General features: G+C 39.9%; 2 protein-coding genes and 1 long non-coding RNA gene across 3 annotated transcripts; all 3 read right to left on the bottom strand.

Annotated features, from left to right (window-relative positions):
- Window positions 1-433: 433 nt before the first annotated feature.
- Window positions 434-7,358, bottom strand: LOC115673083 (ABC transporter G family member 24-like). Its single transcript, XM_056306680.1, has 14 exons — window positions 6,822-7,358; window positions 6,594-6,670; window positions 5,968-6,240; window positions 5,495-5,558; window positions 5,259-5,405; window positions 5,052-5,086; window positions 4,848-4,921; window positions 3,670-4,574; window positions 2,957-3,253; window positions 2,252-2,743; window positions 1,805-1,953; window positions 1,322-1,611; window positions 1,066-1,196; window positions 434-851 (listed from the first exon to the last, which is right to left on the bottom strand). The coding sequence occupies exons 1-14, from the start codon at window positions 7,277-7,279 to the stop codon at window positions 695-697; spliced, it is 3,549 nt and encodes a 1,182-aa protein (XP_056162655.1). The 5' UTR covers window positions 7,280-7,358; the 3' UTR covers window positions 434-694.
- Window positions 7,359-9,696: 2,338 nt separating this feature from the next.
- LOC115673357 (probable protein S-acyltransferase 15) lies at window positions 9,697-13,563 on the bottom strand. Its single transcript, XM_030595509.2, has 7 exons — window positions 13,053-13,563; window positions 11,471-11,563; window positions 11,263-11,364; window positions 11,087-11,158; window positions 10,405-10,503; window positions 10,221-10,316; window positions 9,697-10,102 (listed from the first exon to the last, which is right to left on the bottom strand). Exons 1-7 carry the CDS (start codon window positions 13,323-13,325, stop codon window positions 9,998-10,000), a joined length of 840 nt encoding a protein of 279 aa, XP_030451369.1. The 5' UTR covers window positions 13,326-13,563; the 3' UTR covers window positions 9,697-9,997.
- Window positions 13,564-14,226: 663 nt separating this feature from the next.
- Window positions 14,227-15,928, bottom strand: LOC115673264 (uncharacterized). The gene is made up of 2 exons (XR_004004808.2): window positions 15,491-15,928; window positions 14,227-14,355 (listed from the first exon to the last, which is right to left on the bottom strand). It is a non-coding gene; the product is annotated as an uncharacterized LOC115673264 (long non-coding RNA).
- Between the last annotated feature and the right edge of the window lie 453 nt (window positions 15,929-16,381).

The following is a 16,381-nucleotide window of genomic DNA, read 5'->3' as shown; positions in this document are numbered from 1 at the left end:
TCGGTACTATTATAGCATTGCCACTCTTGAACTAGAATTTCTTGAATTATAGAAAGTTGCCTGGAGAGCTCCATATGTTTCGCTGGTATCTTCCTTTTTATAAATTGAATGGGTTCGTGAAAATTATCTATGCATCGTTCAAAGCCAAATTCTTTAGCTAATCGTCGATGGAGGCCATCTATATTTCCTGACTGAGATTGCATGTTTAATCACTCATAAACGTCCTTAAATCGAAGATTTGAATATTGGTTATTCTTTGGCTAGATTTTTCTGATGCTAAAGAAACTCGAATTTTTCCAAATTGAACGCAGTAGTAAGGTATCATGCTCCAGAATTAAGATGTTGCAACTCCATTGCACTAATCAACATTCTATATAATACTAAAGGGGTAGTTAAGGTATGAATCCTGTACCAGAACAATTGCCTTAAGATCTTGTGTACAGAATGGTTGAGCAGTAACTTTCCCCAGATCAGATAAAGAACGTGGATGGACCAACTTCGCCAAGGATGGCCGACCTCGAATACTCGGTATAGAAAATGATGAAGCAATTCCGAGAAAGCTAACGATCCACAGAAACCCTCCTTTCCAAGGAATTGCGCATTTCCAAATATTTGGCCCTATTAAAACAGCTCAAAGCTGCGAATGCTTCCGTGCACAGAGATCCGATGATGAGGAGGATATCGCTGCTTGAACTTACTTCTTTTGGAAGATCAACATGCCGAAGAAGGCTATGGCACGGCCAAGTACGCCGATGAAGATCAGGATAAATATACATGTACCCCAGTTATTAAGATCGTAGCCACTTTTGAAAAGCGCACCACACCGAGTAATAAGCCACACGCCGTAATACCTGCAGCAGAAAAATAAGCAATACGATTAACATTTCTGTCTAGAGTTTTTCTCAATATTATCACGTCAATGTCTAAACCAATTTGTGAGGATGTTTCATATCGTTGGGTAAGATCTAATGGTATCTCCACATTGTTGGACCTTGAAATAATTTGGTGAGGATAACATGCGTCTACATTAAAGGATAAATGAACAGTGCATCGGTTAACCATTACCTTTCAGCATTTGCAATCACAAATGCTTCCAGAGCCCACTTAGGGTAGCAAAAGTTAGATATGATACTTGAAATACCACCACCATTCCGTGTTGCGATGAGAGTCAAAATCACAGGAAGAAGAACTGACCACTGCAATTATCAGGAGCACGTGCGACAAATTAGAAGTAAATCAGGCATTATTGGCATAATATTATAAAGTTTCTCATTACCGCAAAAAAAAGAAAACTAAATAGAAGATTGTGAATTTTACTTACCAACTGGGCCGCGCCGGGTTCAAAGAAGATGGCCAGGGCATAAGCAATGCCAGTCACACAGTATACAAGGCACAGAAGAACAGTATAATTGTCAGCAAAGGAAGATCTCGGATTGGTGAAGAAATAGAATGTCGATAAATACACCACTGGCTTGATCACTGTATTGAAGTGGTCAATTGTGTCCTTTGCAAGAAAATAAGCCAAGCTGCTCATCCCAGAAGAACTCTCTCTCCAGTGCTGCAACTTATCTTGAGAAAGTGATCTCAAAGCCGAGATTTTGCACAGAAGGGCTGAAAGACAAATGACGATTACCTTCAGTAACAAACAGAACGCAGAAACATGTGATAGAATGTGTACGACCGAGAGCTTACGTAACGAACATCATGAATGTTCTTGAAGTTCGAGTTGTTGGGTCAATATTAACAATCACAAGGTCAAATAAGGAGAGACATATAATGAATGGTCGAGAAGCTTCCAACTTACAGACAGCAATTATGGTATAAGTATAACCGGCAGCTCCAAATGATTCATCACCCCCAGTAGCAAGTGTTCCTAAGCAGGCTCCAGCGAGTAATAAGATTAGATAGTCTGCTGCTTGTATTCTAGCATCACGTAATCTTTGTTTACCAACCCTGGAAATGTCAACAACATAAAAATGAGAAAAACTTTGAAATCATTGCACAAGCCTTCCACGAGACCAATAAGTGGATGATTATGAAAAGACACATGATTTCCCCGACAAGCATTGAATAGAAAGTAAAATAAAATCATTTTGATTTGGGTTCTTTGTTCAGTAAAGCCATCTTGAACTATGCGAGCAGAAGCTTCGAATTCACAATACACACATTTTAACTCGTATAAGTCCATCCTTTTGGCTCTTATAGAAGAATCATACAACCGGAACTTTTTCTGCTGATTAATATTTCTTACCTCCCAAGAAAGTATCTGTACTGCGAGATTACTCCTGCAGTTTTCCGATGAGATAAGTCCTTGGACCTCAAGAAATTGAGTCGTATTTTATCCCGCTGCCTCTCAACATTGCTCCTCACATCTTGCCATATTTCACCAGCAAAAGATTGCTCCTCAGTTCCAACTCTAGGGGCATTAAGTCCAACAACTATACCTGCGCCTCCACTGGACAAAATGGCTCCAGCATCCTCCTTCATATCTGGAGGTATTGGATACCCGTTGTTAATCATCCACCTGATAGGAAGTTCTTTATAATTCACGCCAGAGCTTGTGCTTGGAGTCACGATGCCCTCTAAAATGTCAATAAAGTGATCTGGAGGGTTCACTCGCTCTGGCACATTTATGCCCATTCCTGCAAAGTATTCCTCAACTTTCTTCACTGGACCATAATAGACAATTAGGCCCCCTTTTGCCAGTAGTATCAAATCATCAAACATCCTGAACAGTGAGTAGCTGCACCCAAAAATGTTGTTCAGTTACCAGAAAATTTTCTTTTTTATGTATAAAACAAAACAAGAACAAGGCAGCCTAGAATTTAGACTTTTTTATCAGGACATTCCTAATGATAGTTGCAGCTTCACTAGGTATCCTTATGAACACTGCATATCATAGATCTTCATGAAAATGGTTATGCATGATAATTTGATGATTCTTGCAGAAACTTGCCTCGGTTGATGAACCACCATGCAGATGTTAACCCCTTCCAGTGCTTCGTGTCGAAGTGCTCTCAGGAGCAGCTGTGAGGATGCACTGTCCAGACCGGATGTCGGTTCATCTAGAATTAAAAGTGAAGGTTCCATCACCATTTCTAAGCCAACATTTACTCTCTTTCTCTGGCCTCCGGAGATCCCTCGCTTCTCGACTGTTCCAACCAGCGACTCTCGCACTGATTGCAACCCCAAGGACTCTATAACTCTCTCAACAACGAGCACTTTATCTGCCTTTGGCATCTTAGCAGGAAGTCTTCAGGTTTTACATGAAAATATAGAAAGAATTACCAGTAGAAGAGTGTTGCCTCCATAGCTTAGCATAAAATTAAGGGTCGATGCAGCAAAGTGGTATGAAAGATTATGTTCACATGTGAAAGATGGACATTTTCCATCAACAATTCTCTGCAAAATCCTAGACTAAGAAATGCAACAAAATTTAGAAAACTTCTTTGCCTTTTTATTTTCCAAAATAGGAGATGCGTGATGAGGTATGAAGAGTATGTTCTTAGTCCAAGCTAAAACTCAATCTGATATGGGATCCAAGAACCACAAGCTCTTAGTTTCTTTTAATGATCTAAATTTTAGCAAACATTTTACAAGCATGTGTTTCTATAATGTACGTTGAAGGCATTCTTTTGAAGTAATAGTAGTAAATCAACTGAACCATACCTGCATTTTGCACTAAACCAGAGATTTTCTTCCACAGTCAAGTTTCCATGGACAATATCGTCTTGTGGCACAAAACCGGTAATTTTCTTGTAAGAGTGGATTGATTCCCTCTTCCCATTGATCAGGATTACACCAGTAGTTGAGCAACCAACAGCTTTTCCAGCCAATGCAGATAGAAACGATGTTTTCCCAGCCCCTGATGGACCCATGACAGCCGCGATGCGCCCAGGCCTTAGTTTTCCAGTAACACATCTTAAAAGATGCTTCTTTTTTCCTTTCAAAGTGAGGGTTAGGTCCTTAAATGATACTTCGATAAGTGGCCTTTTCCTAATTTCAGAATTAGTGGCCATTGAAATTACTCCAGAAAAGGAAAGATCTTTGTTCTTCTGTTCCTGAGCTCTCTCTTTCTCAAGTTGAGAATATGCATACTTAAAAATCTGGGTATGAGTATGCATATGTTTAACTTTCTTTATATTCCCTTTTTTATTCTTACCCACGCTGCCCGGATTGGAATCTTCAAGATTATGAGAACTATCTTCTTCAATCTCATCCATCGTCTGCATGAGTTCGATATTTTCCCTCTTTCTTTGATTTGGTGGCAAAGTCGAATTCCTTGCATGATCAGCTGGCGAAAAATCATAAGCTTCATCAGGACTATCCTGATTTAAAATTTGGAACCGCTCGGCGTCTGTTCTCCTGGAAAATGTCCGTGATAAATGAGATTGCAACCCACTCGCGTGCTTCTTTGCAGTATCTTTTGCAGCTTTCCATCTCTGACGTGCTATGGCAGTCTCTCTTGCACTTCTTGCAGCTGCTTCCCTGGATTTGGCTAGTCTCCTCGCTCTAGTAGTGAGTAATTGGCCGGAACAATTGTAGATGATGAGTAGGAAAGTACTCAAAGCAGCCTGCATGAGCATAGCCAGAAACTTCAATACCTAAATTGTTGGTTGTAAAAATAATGTCTTGGAAGAATAAAATACATAACAACAAAAACAACGTTCAGCAAAAGTAAAAGATCTGGAGATTGCAAAAGTGAATGGCCCGATAATGTTTGAGATGACATTCGAGATGACACATTTCACGAAAGAGAAGACATTAGTGATCGTAAATCTGGCATTATCTAAAATTTGAGAAAAGGAGATACTAAAGAGATGCTCAAGATGTGTATAGAAACTTACAATAAGCATAATCCCATAAGCACGGATGTTTTGATTTACAGTGTTCGGATCACAAGAAACCAACTTGAAGCAAGCTGCAAAAGAATACAGATATCAAGAAGTGTGTAAACCCACAACACAACAAAATTGAAGTTCCAAATGCCAAATATTCAATTTCGAAAGCTTAATTTTCCTCGATCAATTCACTTCCATTAAGAAACTTACGTTGCTCAGATGTAGATCCCAGCCGGCAATAGTGTCTGCAGTAATGTGAAAAATGAAAGAAAATAAGAAACAGACCATAACTTGGATGAAAGATTGATACTAGAAAAAGAAATTACAGATGAATCAGATTTACATCCAATTGAAGGTAGAGAGCATTGTGGAGGTAATCCTGAAAATGAAAATAAGCACTGGAAAAAAATTAAATACCCACTACCACATGTGACATCTTCCACCGTAGTTGGACAGAAAGATCCCGATGAACAGAAAATCTCCCTGCTCCTACCAACATCGGCCCAAATATTTGCTGCTCCACAAGTATGATTTGGCCTCCCTGGGGGTAGTTGGTAGGTATAGCTGCAAATCATAGCAGCATAAAGTTCTATTGGCACTTTGGGCAACATAAAAATAAAAATGAGAAATACTGCTAACTAGGCTGAGCTTACGGGTCACATATGCCTGTCGATGTATTGAGTGTTGCAAGTGGGCAGTAAGCTCCAAGTGGGCAGGCTGTAAGAGTCAATAAAGATAAAGCTTATAAGTGTGAGAAAAATACTTTTCGATCACAGAATTTGTACGACCAAAGTAGTCATGAAATAAATTTAAATCGTATCATAAGCGGGAAGCTAACAGAAGAATAAGGAACAAATATTGTATTTCTGTCTGCTGGCTTCCAGGATTGTCAAGAAGCTCAAACATACAAACATATTATCCTATGGGTTTATACCATAGCCAATTCTATGGACATGCTTCCTGTGGGGAATAAAATTAGAGGTCAACGTAATATTATCCTATTTCAATAACATAAGGAGAAACTACATGAAAAGTCACTCAGGTAAAAGTGAGAGGCCAGATAATTGGAATTCCATCTTACGATAGTAAAATTTGCTAAAAATTGTGATAGGCCTAGGATACTTACGGATCATGCATGTAAGACCATGAGGACAGAAGAATCCCTCACAGCAAGCCTGACAATTATCGGTCCTTGCGGGGATTTCTTGTGCATTTTTCAGATCGACTGGTTGATTCGCACCAACACTGCAAGCCCATCCAGGCTCACAACCAGAAATCCAGGTGGTGAGATTACAATTTTTGTTGGGCTTCAGATAATTACTGCTCACTGAAGTTTGAAATAGGGAATTGAAGTAGAACTTCAGTTCTGCTGCTGTACACAAACGGCTAGCCATATCTCCTATAGCATCAAGCGGGAGCATCATGTCAGATGAGAAAAAGAAATTTGTGTTGACAGGAAAACGTCAGTAGATTTGTGGATCCAGCAACTAAGTGGCAAATGGAATGTTAATACCCGGTCATTGGACAACCATCGGTATTTAGAGCAATTTTGTCTATGTAATGTGGTTACACAAGATGAGTTTTAAAAAGACCGAGATATAATAATCCAAAAGATGAAACTAGAAAACCTCAGTTATTACAACGATCAAACTCAACTTACTAGCAAAAGGTGTTCTAGATTAAGAATCATAAAACACAAAGAAACATTAGACTTGCCAACTTCTCTAGGGTAAAATAAATGATGTGTTATACCTTTAGTTTGCTGAATGCAAGAGGACAAGAAGCCCAAATTAGATGAATAATTGAAAGCTCTGTTCCAATCATCTGACCTGAAATAATGAAACATCGCGATGTTAAACAGTTAGAACATAAACCAGTTACAGGTCTACCCAATTATTCCAAGAAAGATTATTTTGTTAAGAAAGAACATGAAAACAATCCTCATTTGACAAACAGCAAGAAGAGCGAGCGAGTACTGACGGATTCTTAATGCAGAAGCTGGACCGGTTATTGATCTCATACTGAAGATTCGTGGTGACATTTGAAATTCGGGCGTAAACGAGTTGAGTAATGAGGGGCAGAACAGCAGGGTTGTCAACTTGGCTGTAGTCACTCAAATCTTGACACTGCACAAATCGCGCACAGCTCAAGACAAGAACGCCCACCAAGAAAACCGACACGGACTCGACGATCCTGAGCTTCTCCGAGCTCATCTTTCTCCTGGGGGTCGTGGGTCGGAGCACTAATCTCGAGATCAAGAAGCAGCGCAGGGCAAAGGCATATGGGATGGTGCGAGATTTCGGCGATATGGGGTTGCAAGAACTGGTCTCGGGAGAGATGGGTTTCTGCAGAGGAGGGAGAAGATTCGTCCTTTGTATTTGAACACGCTCGCGAGTTGGCTCGAGGTTCCATGTGGAGTTCATGGGGTCAAACTCCATAGGAAGAAGAAAAACCGAAGGGAGAGAGACGGTCAAGGCGGGTTAGTGGGATTCGTAGGTAGGACCACGTCGCAACGACAACTACGAGGATTTGCCGGCGTTCGGACATTTTTTTGTTTGTCATGGGCCACCATCTCCAAGAGAAAATACTGTGTATTTCTGTGTGATTCCACTTTGTTTGTCTGTTCATCCGGCTTTTCTCCGGCACGTTTTTCGAAGAACAAAACAATTCTGAACCAATGCACAATTATGCTTATTGTTTGCATGCCATAAGTACAATTCTTTCAAACCCCCGTCTTAGAGAACAGTTCTTAATTCAACCGGATGGAATTGACCGAAAACTTGAAGTGTCGTGTTATTACGCTATGATTTTCTATGTTTGACAAACCTTGATAAGATTAAACCAATGTTGATGAATCAATACGTGGAATCAATCTTATATGAGAAAGATGGAGAAATCGTTGTGGTTCTTGAATAACCTATCTCAAAAGCAATTACTAATCAAGAACTGACACGTAAAATTTTCATGCATAAACAGCGACTCGTCCACATATAACTTACAAAAAAAAGAAAACACGCACACGAGTTGGTGGATATGAAAGATAGATATTATATAAGGTATTTAATTTGAACCGAACAAAATCTCACGCACAAAAACAGAGATCCTTAACAAAGCAATCGAGGATTAATTAACCTAAAACATAGAACGGGACGGACGGTTGACTTGTGTTAAAGAATGATTTGGAGAAATCTTTACTCATATCGATTACGTCTGATAAAATAGATTTCCCCCTTATCTTTGCCTTTTGAATTTGCGCATGGCACGCAATCATTTTCACTTATAAAAATACCCTTCACTTTTAATACATACCTAAAAGAAAATAGAAAAATCGCCCTTTGACCATCGCATCAATCTAACAAAACAAAAGGAACGTTGAAAAGGGCTAATGAGATTATTTCAAATCTCACAAATTTTACCGAAAAAAATTATCCAAAAAATCTCAAACTTATTAAATTTTTGCCATTTTGATTCTAAACCTTTTGATCTCACAAATTTTACGAGGAAAAATTGTCCAAAAATTTCTAAACCTATTTCAAATCTAACTAACGAAAAGAATGCCAACGTGGATGATGACCGTCTTATATGGCATGATCAACGCTAACGTGAGATTTTTTTAATAATATTTTATTTTTTTTGAATTTTTGAAATATTATGTATTATTTTTCTCTTCTTTTTCTTTTTCTTTTTCTTTCTTTCTACCCTCGTCGACTGTGAAGCCCTCGCTCGTGACCGGGGAGGGCTTCACGGCCCTAGTCACCGGCCCTCGCCTGTGATCGGCGGTGACCTTCGCACGGAATTAATAGAAAAAAAAAAGGAAAAGAAAGAAAGAAAAAGAATAAAAAATTTATAAAAAAATCAATTTGTTTTAAAATTATAAAAAAACTATACACCTCAACGCCGACTGTCCTACGTGAAACTATTGGCGTCCATATCGGCGATTTCCTATTAAAATTGGCCAGATTGACTCAATTGGCAAAACGTAAAATGTTTAAAACTCAATTGGCAAATTTGAAAGGTTTATGACTTAATTGACAATAGGTTTATGACTTTTTGAACAATTTTTCCAATTTTACCGTAATTCGCACTTTAGAAATGAGTATCAAATGGTCATTATGGAGGATATATATGATCAACATCGTAAAACCAAGCGTTGTCTTTTTATTACCCACGGCATTCCCGGCGCATGCCGCCGGTAGCGTGTCCTGTCGGGCCATCGCTGTTGAAGGTCACGATTCAATACAAAACTCTTATTGTTAAACTCATTCTATTGATTTTGTAATCAGGGATAGATGATGAATGAATTGAGTTGGAACAAAACCAAATATGAACCCTCGATTAAATAAATCAGAGAAAGGATCATATCACGCCATCTCGTACATACGTAATGAGAATTAGGTGGCCCTGAACATTTCCAGTATTTTGGCACATTGACTTTGTCCAAAGAGACTGATCAAATTCTTTGGGCCAGTTCAAGGAATTGAATCAGCCACATCCCCCATTAAGAAGAAAGAGTCTCACTGATTGCAACTTGGTGCTTCTGCTTAACCAGATGCATTTGAATCTCCAATTAGTTGTCCTCTGTCATGAAATATAAGATGCAGAAATCTAAAGGCTTTGCATATGGCGAAGTGTCGCACCACACGAAAATTGTGTATCACAGAGAAATTTGCTCAAGTGCCTAGAGGCGCTTGTGAAGTGATTTTCGTGAATTAACTATTCTGATGAATTGTGAAATCAGGGCGTTGGAAATTGCAACTTTTCTCCGGTATGCTTAACCAATGCCCCGTTGGCACTCCTTGACAAGATACATACAAAGATTATTCTGTATCTTATGCCTATCATGAAATTCGTTGCATTAAATATAGAAGAGTGGATATATGATAACAAAAAAAAAACCTTGATGTACAAGTAATGAATATTGACAGCAGTGATACCTGCAACTGCACGCGTCATGTTTCGACACACTCGACGTGATGAAGAATAGTCATTCCGCGTGTCTACCAACTTTCTAATATCGTGAGTCTTTCCTACAAGATTGTATGCATCCGAGTTGACAGGCTTGAGGTCATGGAACTCCACTTTCCGCCTCAATTCTTTGACGACGTTCCAACTCCGGAAGAGAAGAACAATTGAATAGGTTGCCCGATAATCTTGTTTCATGTTGTCTGCCTCGTATCATGTGCAATGCGGAAGCTGATACCGTCCTTTAAATGGCTTACTGCTGTTGGCAGTAACCATTTTAGCATGTTTGGGCCAAGGACCTAAAACAAGCGACAAGAGCTCCTCGATTACACTTGATCCTTTTATTGAACATCGATCAGATTTAAACAATGAGGCAGTTGAGAGAGAGAGAGAGAGAGAGAGACAGAGAGAGAGTACCGATGTCACGTTTCTGTAAACACCAAGGTTGAACGGATGACGATAGCTCTGCCCAGATTTTTTTGCCAGCCATCGTGCTCGTACTCCTTCGTAATACTGATGAAGTGTCCAGAGGCATAATTCTAAAATTAATTGGAAGGAGAACATAACTCTCTACATTGTATGCTAAAAAATAAACAAGTACCTCTATGGTTGTCATGTTATTGGTCATGAGGTAGACATGCCAGCACAACAAAGAACCCAGCGTCATACTCAGGCCAATCACAGATGTTCCACATGTAACCTGAGAAAAGTATAATTTCTCATCAAAATCCTCATACAGCACGAGAAGAATTTTGCACAGCAGAAACTACGACGATGGTCACAATGCACACACACCAGAAAGAGCATGGGGCATCATAGAATGAGATCCATTGTCTATTTATTGAACAATGCTAAGAAAAAACATTCTATCAAGTGCCAAAGAAAGTCACTATGGTCACAGTGCACACATACGACGTGGTTTATCTCACTGAGGCAGTACCAAGAAACATAATTAAGAGTACTTACAGAAAATAATAATAGTAAGAATACTTCTTTTACTCCATTAAAGCAGCTCGTAGCCTTGTGGTTGCAGCAGATACATAAACCAGCTTAGGATAAGGACCTAATTGCTTTTCATTGGAAAAAGAGATCTTAAAACTATACGTGAAATTTCATGTATCCCTCATCAACAGCAAGATTAATACACAATAGATGAACGTGAACTCCACCAATGAAACAAGGATCTAATTAATCTCTGTTCAACTTGAGTATTTATCATGATGAACTGACTAGAACTATTACTATCAATGCATAACCCATGAAGCAGATAGCTTCTAACTTACATAAAGAACCTTGAGGTGAGATCGTCCCAAAACTTCCCAGTCCTTTTGGAGAACACATGCTATAAAGATGACCTAAGCATACAGAAAGCGTGGATGAGAATTTCAGGAAGGTCATTTGCATCAGTGATTGAGGAAGCTAATTTAATGTTCACATAAAGAGGTGAAGTAGAATATACCATTGAATAGATGCTTGCTACAGTAGCAAAGAAGACAAGTATAAAAAAGGCCTTGTAGTTCCAGTAACCAACACAGTTGTTGATCCATCGACAGTGATGATCCTGCCGCCAAGGAATCATTGAAAGGAACCATTACTACATAAAATCTGTAGAAAATTTTTGAAACGTCAAAGATATTTTTAGAAGAAATTACACTAGCCACTCTTACCATCCTCAAAACACACCTTCTGCAGGTTCGGCAATGATGACATCTTTGAGGCTTGTATGTAGAACAAATCTCACATTTCCTTTGATGTGTAACCTATTAGTATTTGTTCATCTTTCAACAATTTAGGACCACAGGTAAAAATTTGTGCTGCTAAATAGATCAAAAGGAAAATTAACATTTTCTTCCCATGAAAGATACAGTATTGCACCGAAATATCCATGAAAGTTGAGCTAATGGAGATAGGGATATGGTTCATCATCTATCAACTGCAGTGACTTCAATGTATGCCACAGAAAATATCCACATAACCAACCACATGAGCTCATGTATGACCCAGAAAGTCATGACGCATCATTTCCACAATGAACCATTGCAAATCCTTTTTAAGTTTAAAACCCATTATCTCGAGATTCTCTTTTAAGAAATATAGAGAAGACTTCATTAGTAAAGAAATTAAGAGGATGCAATTCCCTATACCAAGAGGCTTTGAAGGGGAAGTGTCCCATATGCAAAAATCATGACAGCTCTAGATTAATTACCCTCCCCTCAGGGCATTCACACATTAAGCTTTACTCACTACTACACCAGAAGAGGGAAATATAGAGGCCATAGATCAAGCTGAGCAGACTAATACTCTTTGGCTGAATCAAAATTATAACCGTCCTTTATAATTTTGTTATGGATCATCTGAAGTTTTGAGTGATCGAAACTATAGGCACAAAAAGTACAAACAGAGGGGAGGACCCGCTACCCTAGTTTTACTTTTTGCAGGCAAGAGATTCCAATGCTTACAAAGTAGATGGATTTGCGGGACCAAAAAGGTTCAGGAAATCATTGTAGAGTCGACGCAACTTAAATAAGATTGATATGAGATCCTCCGAACGTCTGTTTCATGAGATTTCAAACAGACAAAAATAGATACTTTATCTATATAAGAACCTCAAAAGTAAGTTTTGCATCTCATCCATGCGTCTCTTCTAAAACTAGGAAACTCGATATAAGCTTGACATGAAACACATAGGCACATCTATTTACAACAAACGCATCCACACATTTATATCTGTATATACAATATCTGAATATGTATGTACATATATCTCGCGCTGGATGAACGAGGAAACATATCATTTCATTGGGTAAAATAGATTGACCTGAGAGCAGCACTTGATCATTACCTCTCTAGAAAGACTACATAATCATGCACATAATCAAGCTAACAAACAAGGTCCTCAAAATGCCATGAAAAAGGAATACACAAAGTATAATTCTTTTAGAGAGTTCACAAGAATCAATCCCAGACCAAAGCCAAAACAAGACCTAACACAAGAGCTCTGCAGGCACATAACCCAAATCCAATGAAAATATTAACAAACTATATAACGATGCAAAATTTGAACTTATGAGTCACCCATTGGGTAGCATAAGGATTTACGTATCTGTATCCATTACTCCATTCTCGAACTACACATGAAACCCCATTTTCATATGCAGGACGCATAATTCAAAAAGCTAATCTGCCGAACCAATTAGCACACTGAAACCGAACAAGATACAGTACGCAAGCGAACACGATAGAACTCACATTTCTCCTAAATTCTTGATCCGAGAGCTCCCTATCTTCAACATCAGGGACGTAAGAAGGAGGAACGTGTCCCGGGTCAGTGAGCACGCAGACGAAGAACGAGAAAACACTGTAGAAAGCCAAGAAACTGAAGGCCAAGGCGTGAAACGATCCGTCCGAGCTCCGTAAACCGACCCAATCTTCAATGGAAACGAACAGGGTGATGTAATAAACAAAACCCATCAGAAGGAACACGGCAAATATCGGAATCGATAGAAATCTCTCCCACTTCATCACGCGAAACGATGTCTGTCAGAAGATGAGCTCGAGTAGAAAAAATTCGAGTTTATCTCGCAACAGAAGGAAGCGAGTTGTTTGATCAGATGGGTGAGTTCAAGAAGCTGTTTTCAACGGTTTGCTTGGGCTGAGGCTGCTCTTCTTGAGCAAGGACTCGGCCTTTGGCATTTGAGATGGGCTTTGGGCTACTGGTTAGCTCGCTGTTCTTGCATCGGGGGAGAGAATTCGCATGGCTTTAAATAGGGGTGTCAATGAGTCGGGTCGGGATTTCTTGATACCCGACCCGAACCTACAGGGTCATGGTTGACCCGTCCAGACCCATCCGAGACCCTGTTCACCGCACACCCCAAGGCCCGGGGCCGGACCGGGTCGGGTCGGGCCTTTTTTCGCGCAGATAGATTGGAATTGTGAACCCGCCACAAATACAGAACCGAATCATTAGATGACTAATCAGGTTAGGTTGGTTTTGTTCTCTTATTTTTTCTTTTCATATGCACAAGACGGAAAAATGATAATAGAGACGATTTCCAACACTACGCCAGAATCTCTTTTCTTCCCACTCTCATTGCGTGAGTACCATCGCAGAACAAGTTTTGTAGTACAAAGTAACTAAAAAAACGAAAGAAACTAAAACAATACCATCGCAGAACAAGTTCTGTAGTACAAAGTAACTAGAAAAAAAGAAAGAAACTAAAACAACATTAACGGATAGCAATGACTGGAATTTTTTCACTCCTAAGCAAGACTGGCTTGCTTCCAATTACTAATACATCATCATGGGTCGACATTCCAAAGATAAAGCTAGTGCAAAAGGGTTGGACTCCGAATTTCTTTTCCCCGTCAATGCAGTGTCGCCTGAAAATGGATAGACGCAGCAGCGCATTAGTATGACACAGGCTTGATCAATTCAAAGCGTGAGAGACAATTCTCATTATACAGAGAGAGAAATTGTTGAAAAATCACTTACCACTAATGAGAAGTCAAGGACAGTGCTCATTAATCATAATACAAAATGGGAGCACTGAACCTGAAAAGAACAATATGATGTAAATGTTACTGAAAAATTCATCCTAAAATGTAGCATTATGTTAAGCAAGTTTAACTTGCTATCGTCAGGAATTGAAGGCACCACGTGAGAGTAACACATAATATGGAAATTTTCAAAAGCAGCATCACAAATTTAATTTCTTTGATTGGAAGATAAGGTTGGGTTACTAACAACACCCAGCACATTTTGGAATCCAAAATTTCCTCGAAAAGAAAAATAGAATGAACACAGCAAAGCAAACAGGAAGAGCATTGGAGGAAATCTAATAATGTATTTAATTATATTACCACTTGTGCAAGTAGATGGCCAAACAGAAACCCAAAGTTTAGTTCATCGGCATATAAATATGCAGACAAAATACTAACAGAACAGCGACATGGGAGGCAAATATGTTCTCATGAGCATAGACTAAGATGTGACTTATAATTCAAGCGTATGAATAAATAAATAAATGGGAGGCAAATAGTTAGATGGATACATGATTTAATACTTAAATGCTTTAGCCAGTAGAGGTTGGGAGGAGTTCCAAAGAAGTTGGATTAAGTTCCTTACTCTACAGGTAGGATGCAATTCCTAATTTTTTCAAGTTACAACGATACCCATTAAATGCCAACTCTCTCTCTCTCTCCCCTTAAGAAAGACCTCTTCCAGCACCAAGATGTGCATATCGGACCGGTGATCAAAACGCCATAACTACACAAGGAGTCCGTTCAAGATCCTACATCATTCAACTTCATCGGAAATCGCAAAAAGACCAAACAAATGCCCTTCGAACTACCCTCATCACCTGCCTCAACACGGCACGGACAAACCCGGAACCGATTCCTATTCACACTTAGCCCCTTCCTCTTTCAGACACACTAGAATTCAAAGCATCCACCACCCAGAAAAAAAAAAAAAAAACGAGAAAAAGGAAGAGAAACCCAACGCGAAGCACCTCCTTACCTCCACCTGAAGAGAGCTAAACTTAGGTAACGAAACGCACGCACCCACGCAGAGCAGTTGGTAGAGAGAACACAAAAGCAAAAGCTGGGTTTAACGTAACGGAAGCACTGTGTAGATGTTAGTCCTAATAGATGTTACTCTGCTCTCACCAAAAGATGTGAGGCCTCACCTTCCAGAGTGCAGAATCATCCTCACAAAGCCAACTAGAGGCACCGTGTCCTCCAATATCTTATCCTCCCGATCAACCCACTCCTCCTCCTCCTCTTCCTGCACTTCCTCTTCACTGTCTTCGCTTCCTCTGCCGCTCAAATCAGCCTTCTCCACTCCTCCGGACGCCTCGTCCTCCACCGAATCCCCAACCAAATCCTTCGCCGGCCACACAATCGGCCTCCGCACGATATCCGAGCCCAGCGCCTCCCGGGTCCGGACTCTGCCGCCCCCGGATCCGGTCCTCAGCTTGAAGAAGAACCTTGAAGCTGTCGCGAAACGACAAAGGGAAGTGATCGGTTTCGTCGCCGATCGGAGAGAGATCTAGGTTTTTTCTTCACGCTCTGCATAGTGCGTGCAGAGAGGGGAGAGAGAAGGGAAGAGAGAGAGGGGAGAGAGGGAGATGGTCGACCCAAAGTGTCAATGGGTCGGCCCGACCCTACCCAAACCCTGATGATACCCCAAATTTTAGGGTCATATTCGAAGAAGATTAAAGCCCGACTCTAAAATACCCCAAATTTTAGAGCTGAGTCGGGCCGGTGCGGTCCGGGCTGGGCCTGCGTGGGTTCTGTTGACACCCCTAGCTTTAAATTTAATTGCTAATTAAAGAAGAACATGGTTTTCAAAATATTACACTATGCCAAAGCTGGTTCAAGAATGTGGTTTGTGAAGATATCGAGCAAGATGATTGAACACAGATCACTTGTTTGAGTACACAGCAGGATGAGAGCAAGAACAATCCAGTGGTAGCAAGTGATCTCCAAAAGAACTAACTTTGTCCCAAGATCATTGGTTTCTCAGGAACTAATAATCTATATGTTTCTCGATTATATTTCCTGATGCTCCCTCCCAC

The sequence above is a fragment of the Syzygium oleosum genome, unplaced genomic scaffold, assembly GCF_021117445.2.
Source record: "Syzygium oleosum isolate NSW1041296 unplaced genomic scaffold, Sole_v2.1 Sole_v2.02, whole genome shotgun sequence".
NCBI lineage: Eukaryota > Viridiplantae > Streptophyta > Magnoliopsida > Myrtales > Myrtaceae > Syzygium > Syzygium oleosum.
This window is presented reverse-complemented; position numbering and strand designations above follow the sequence as displayed.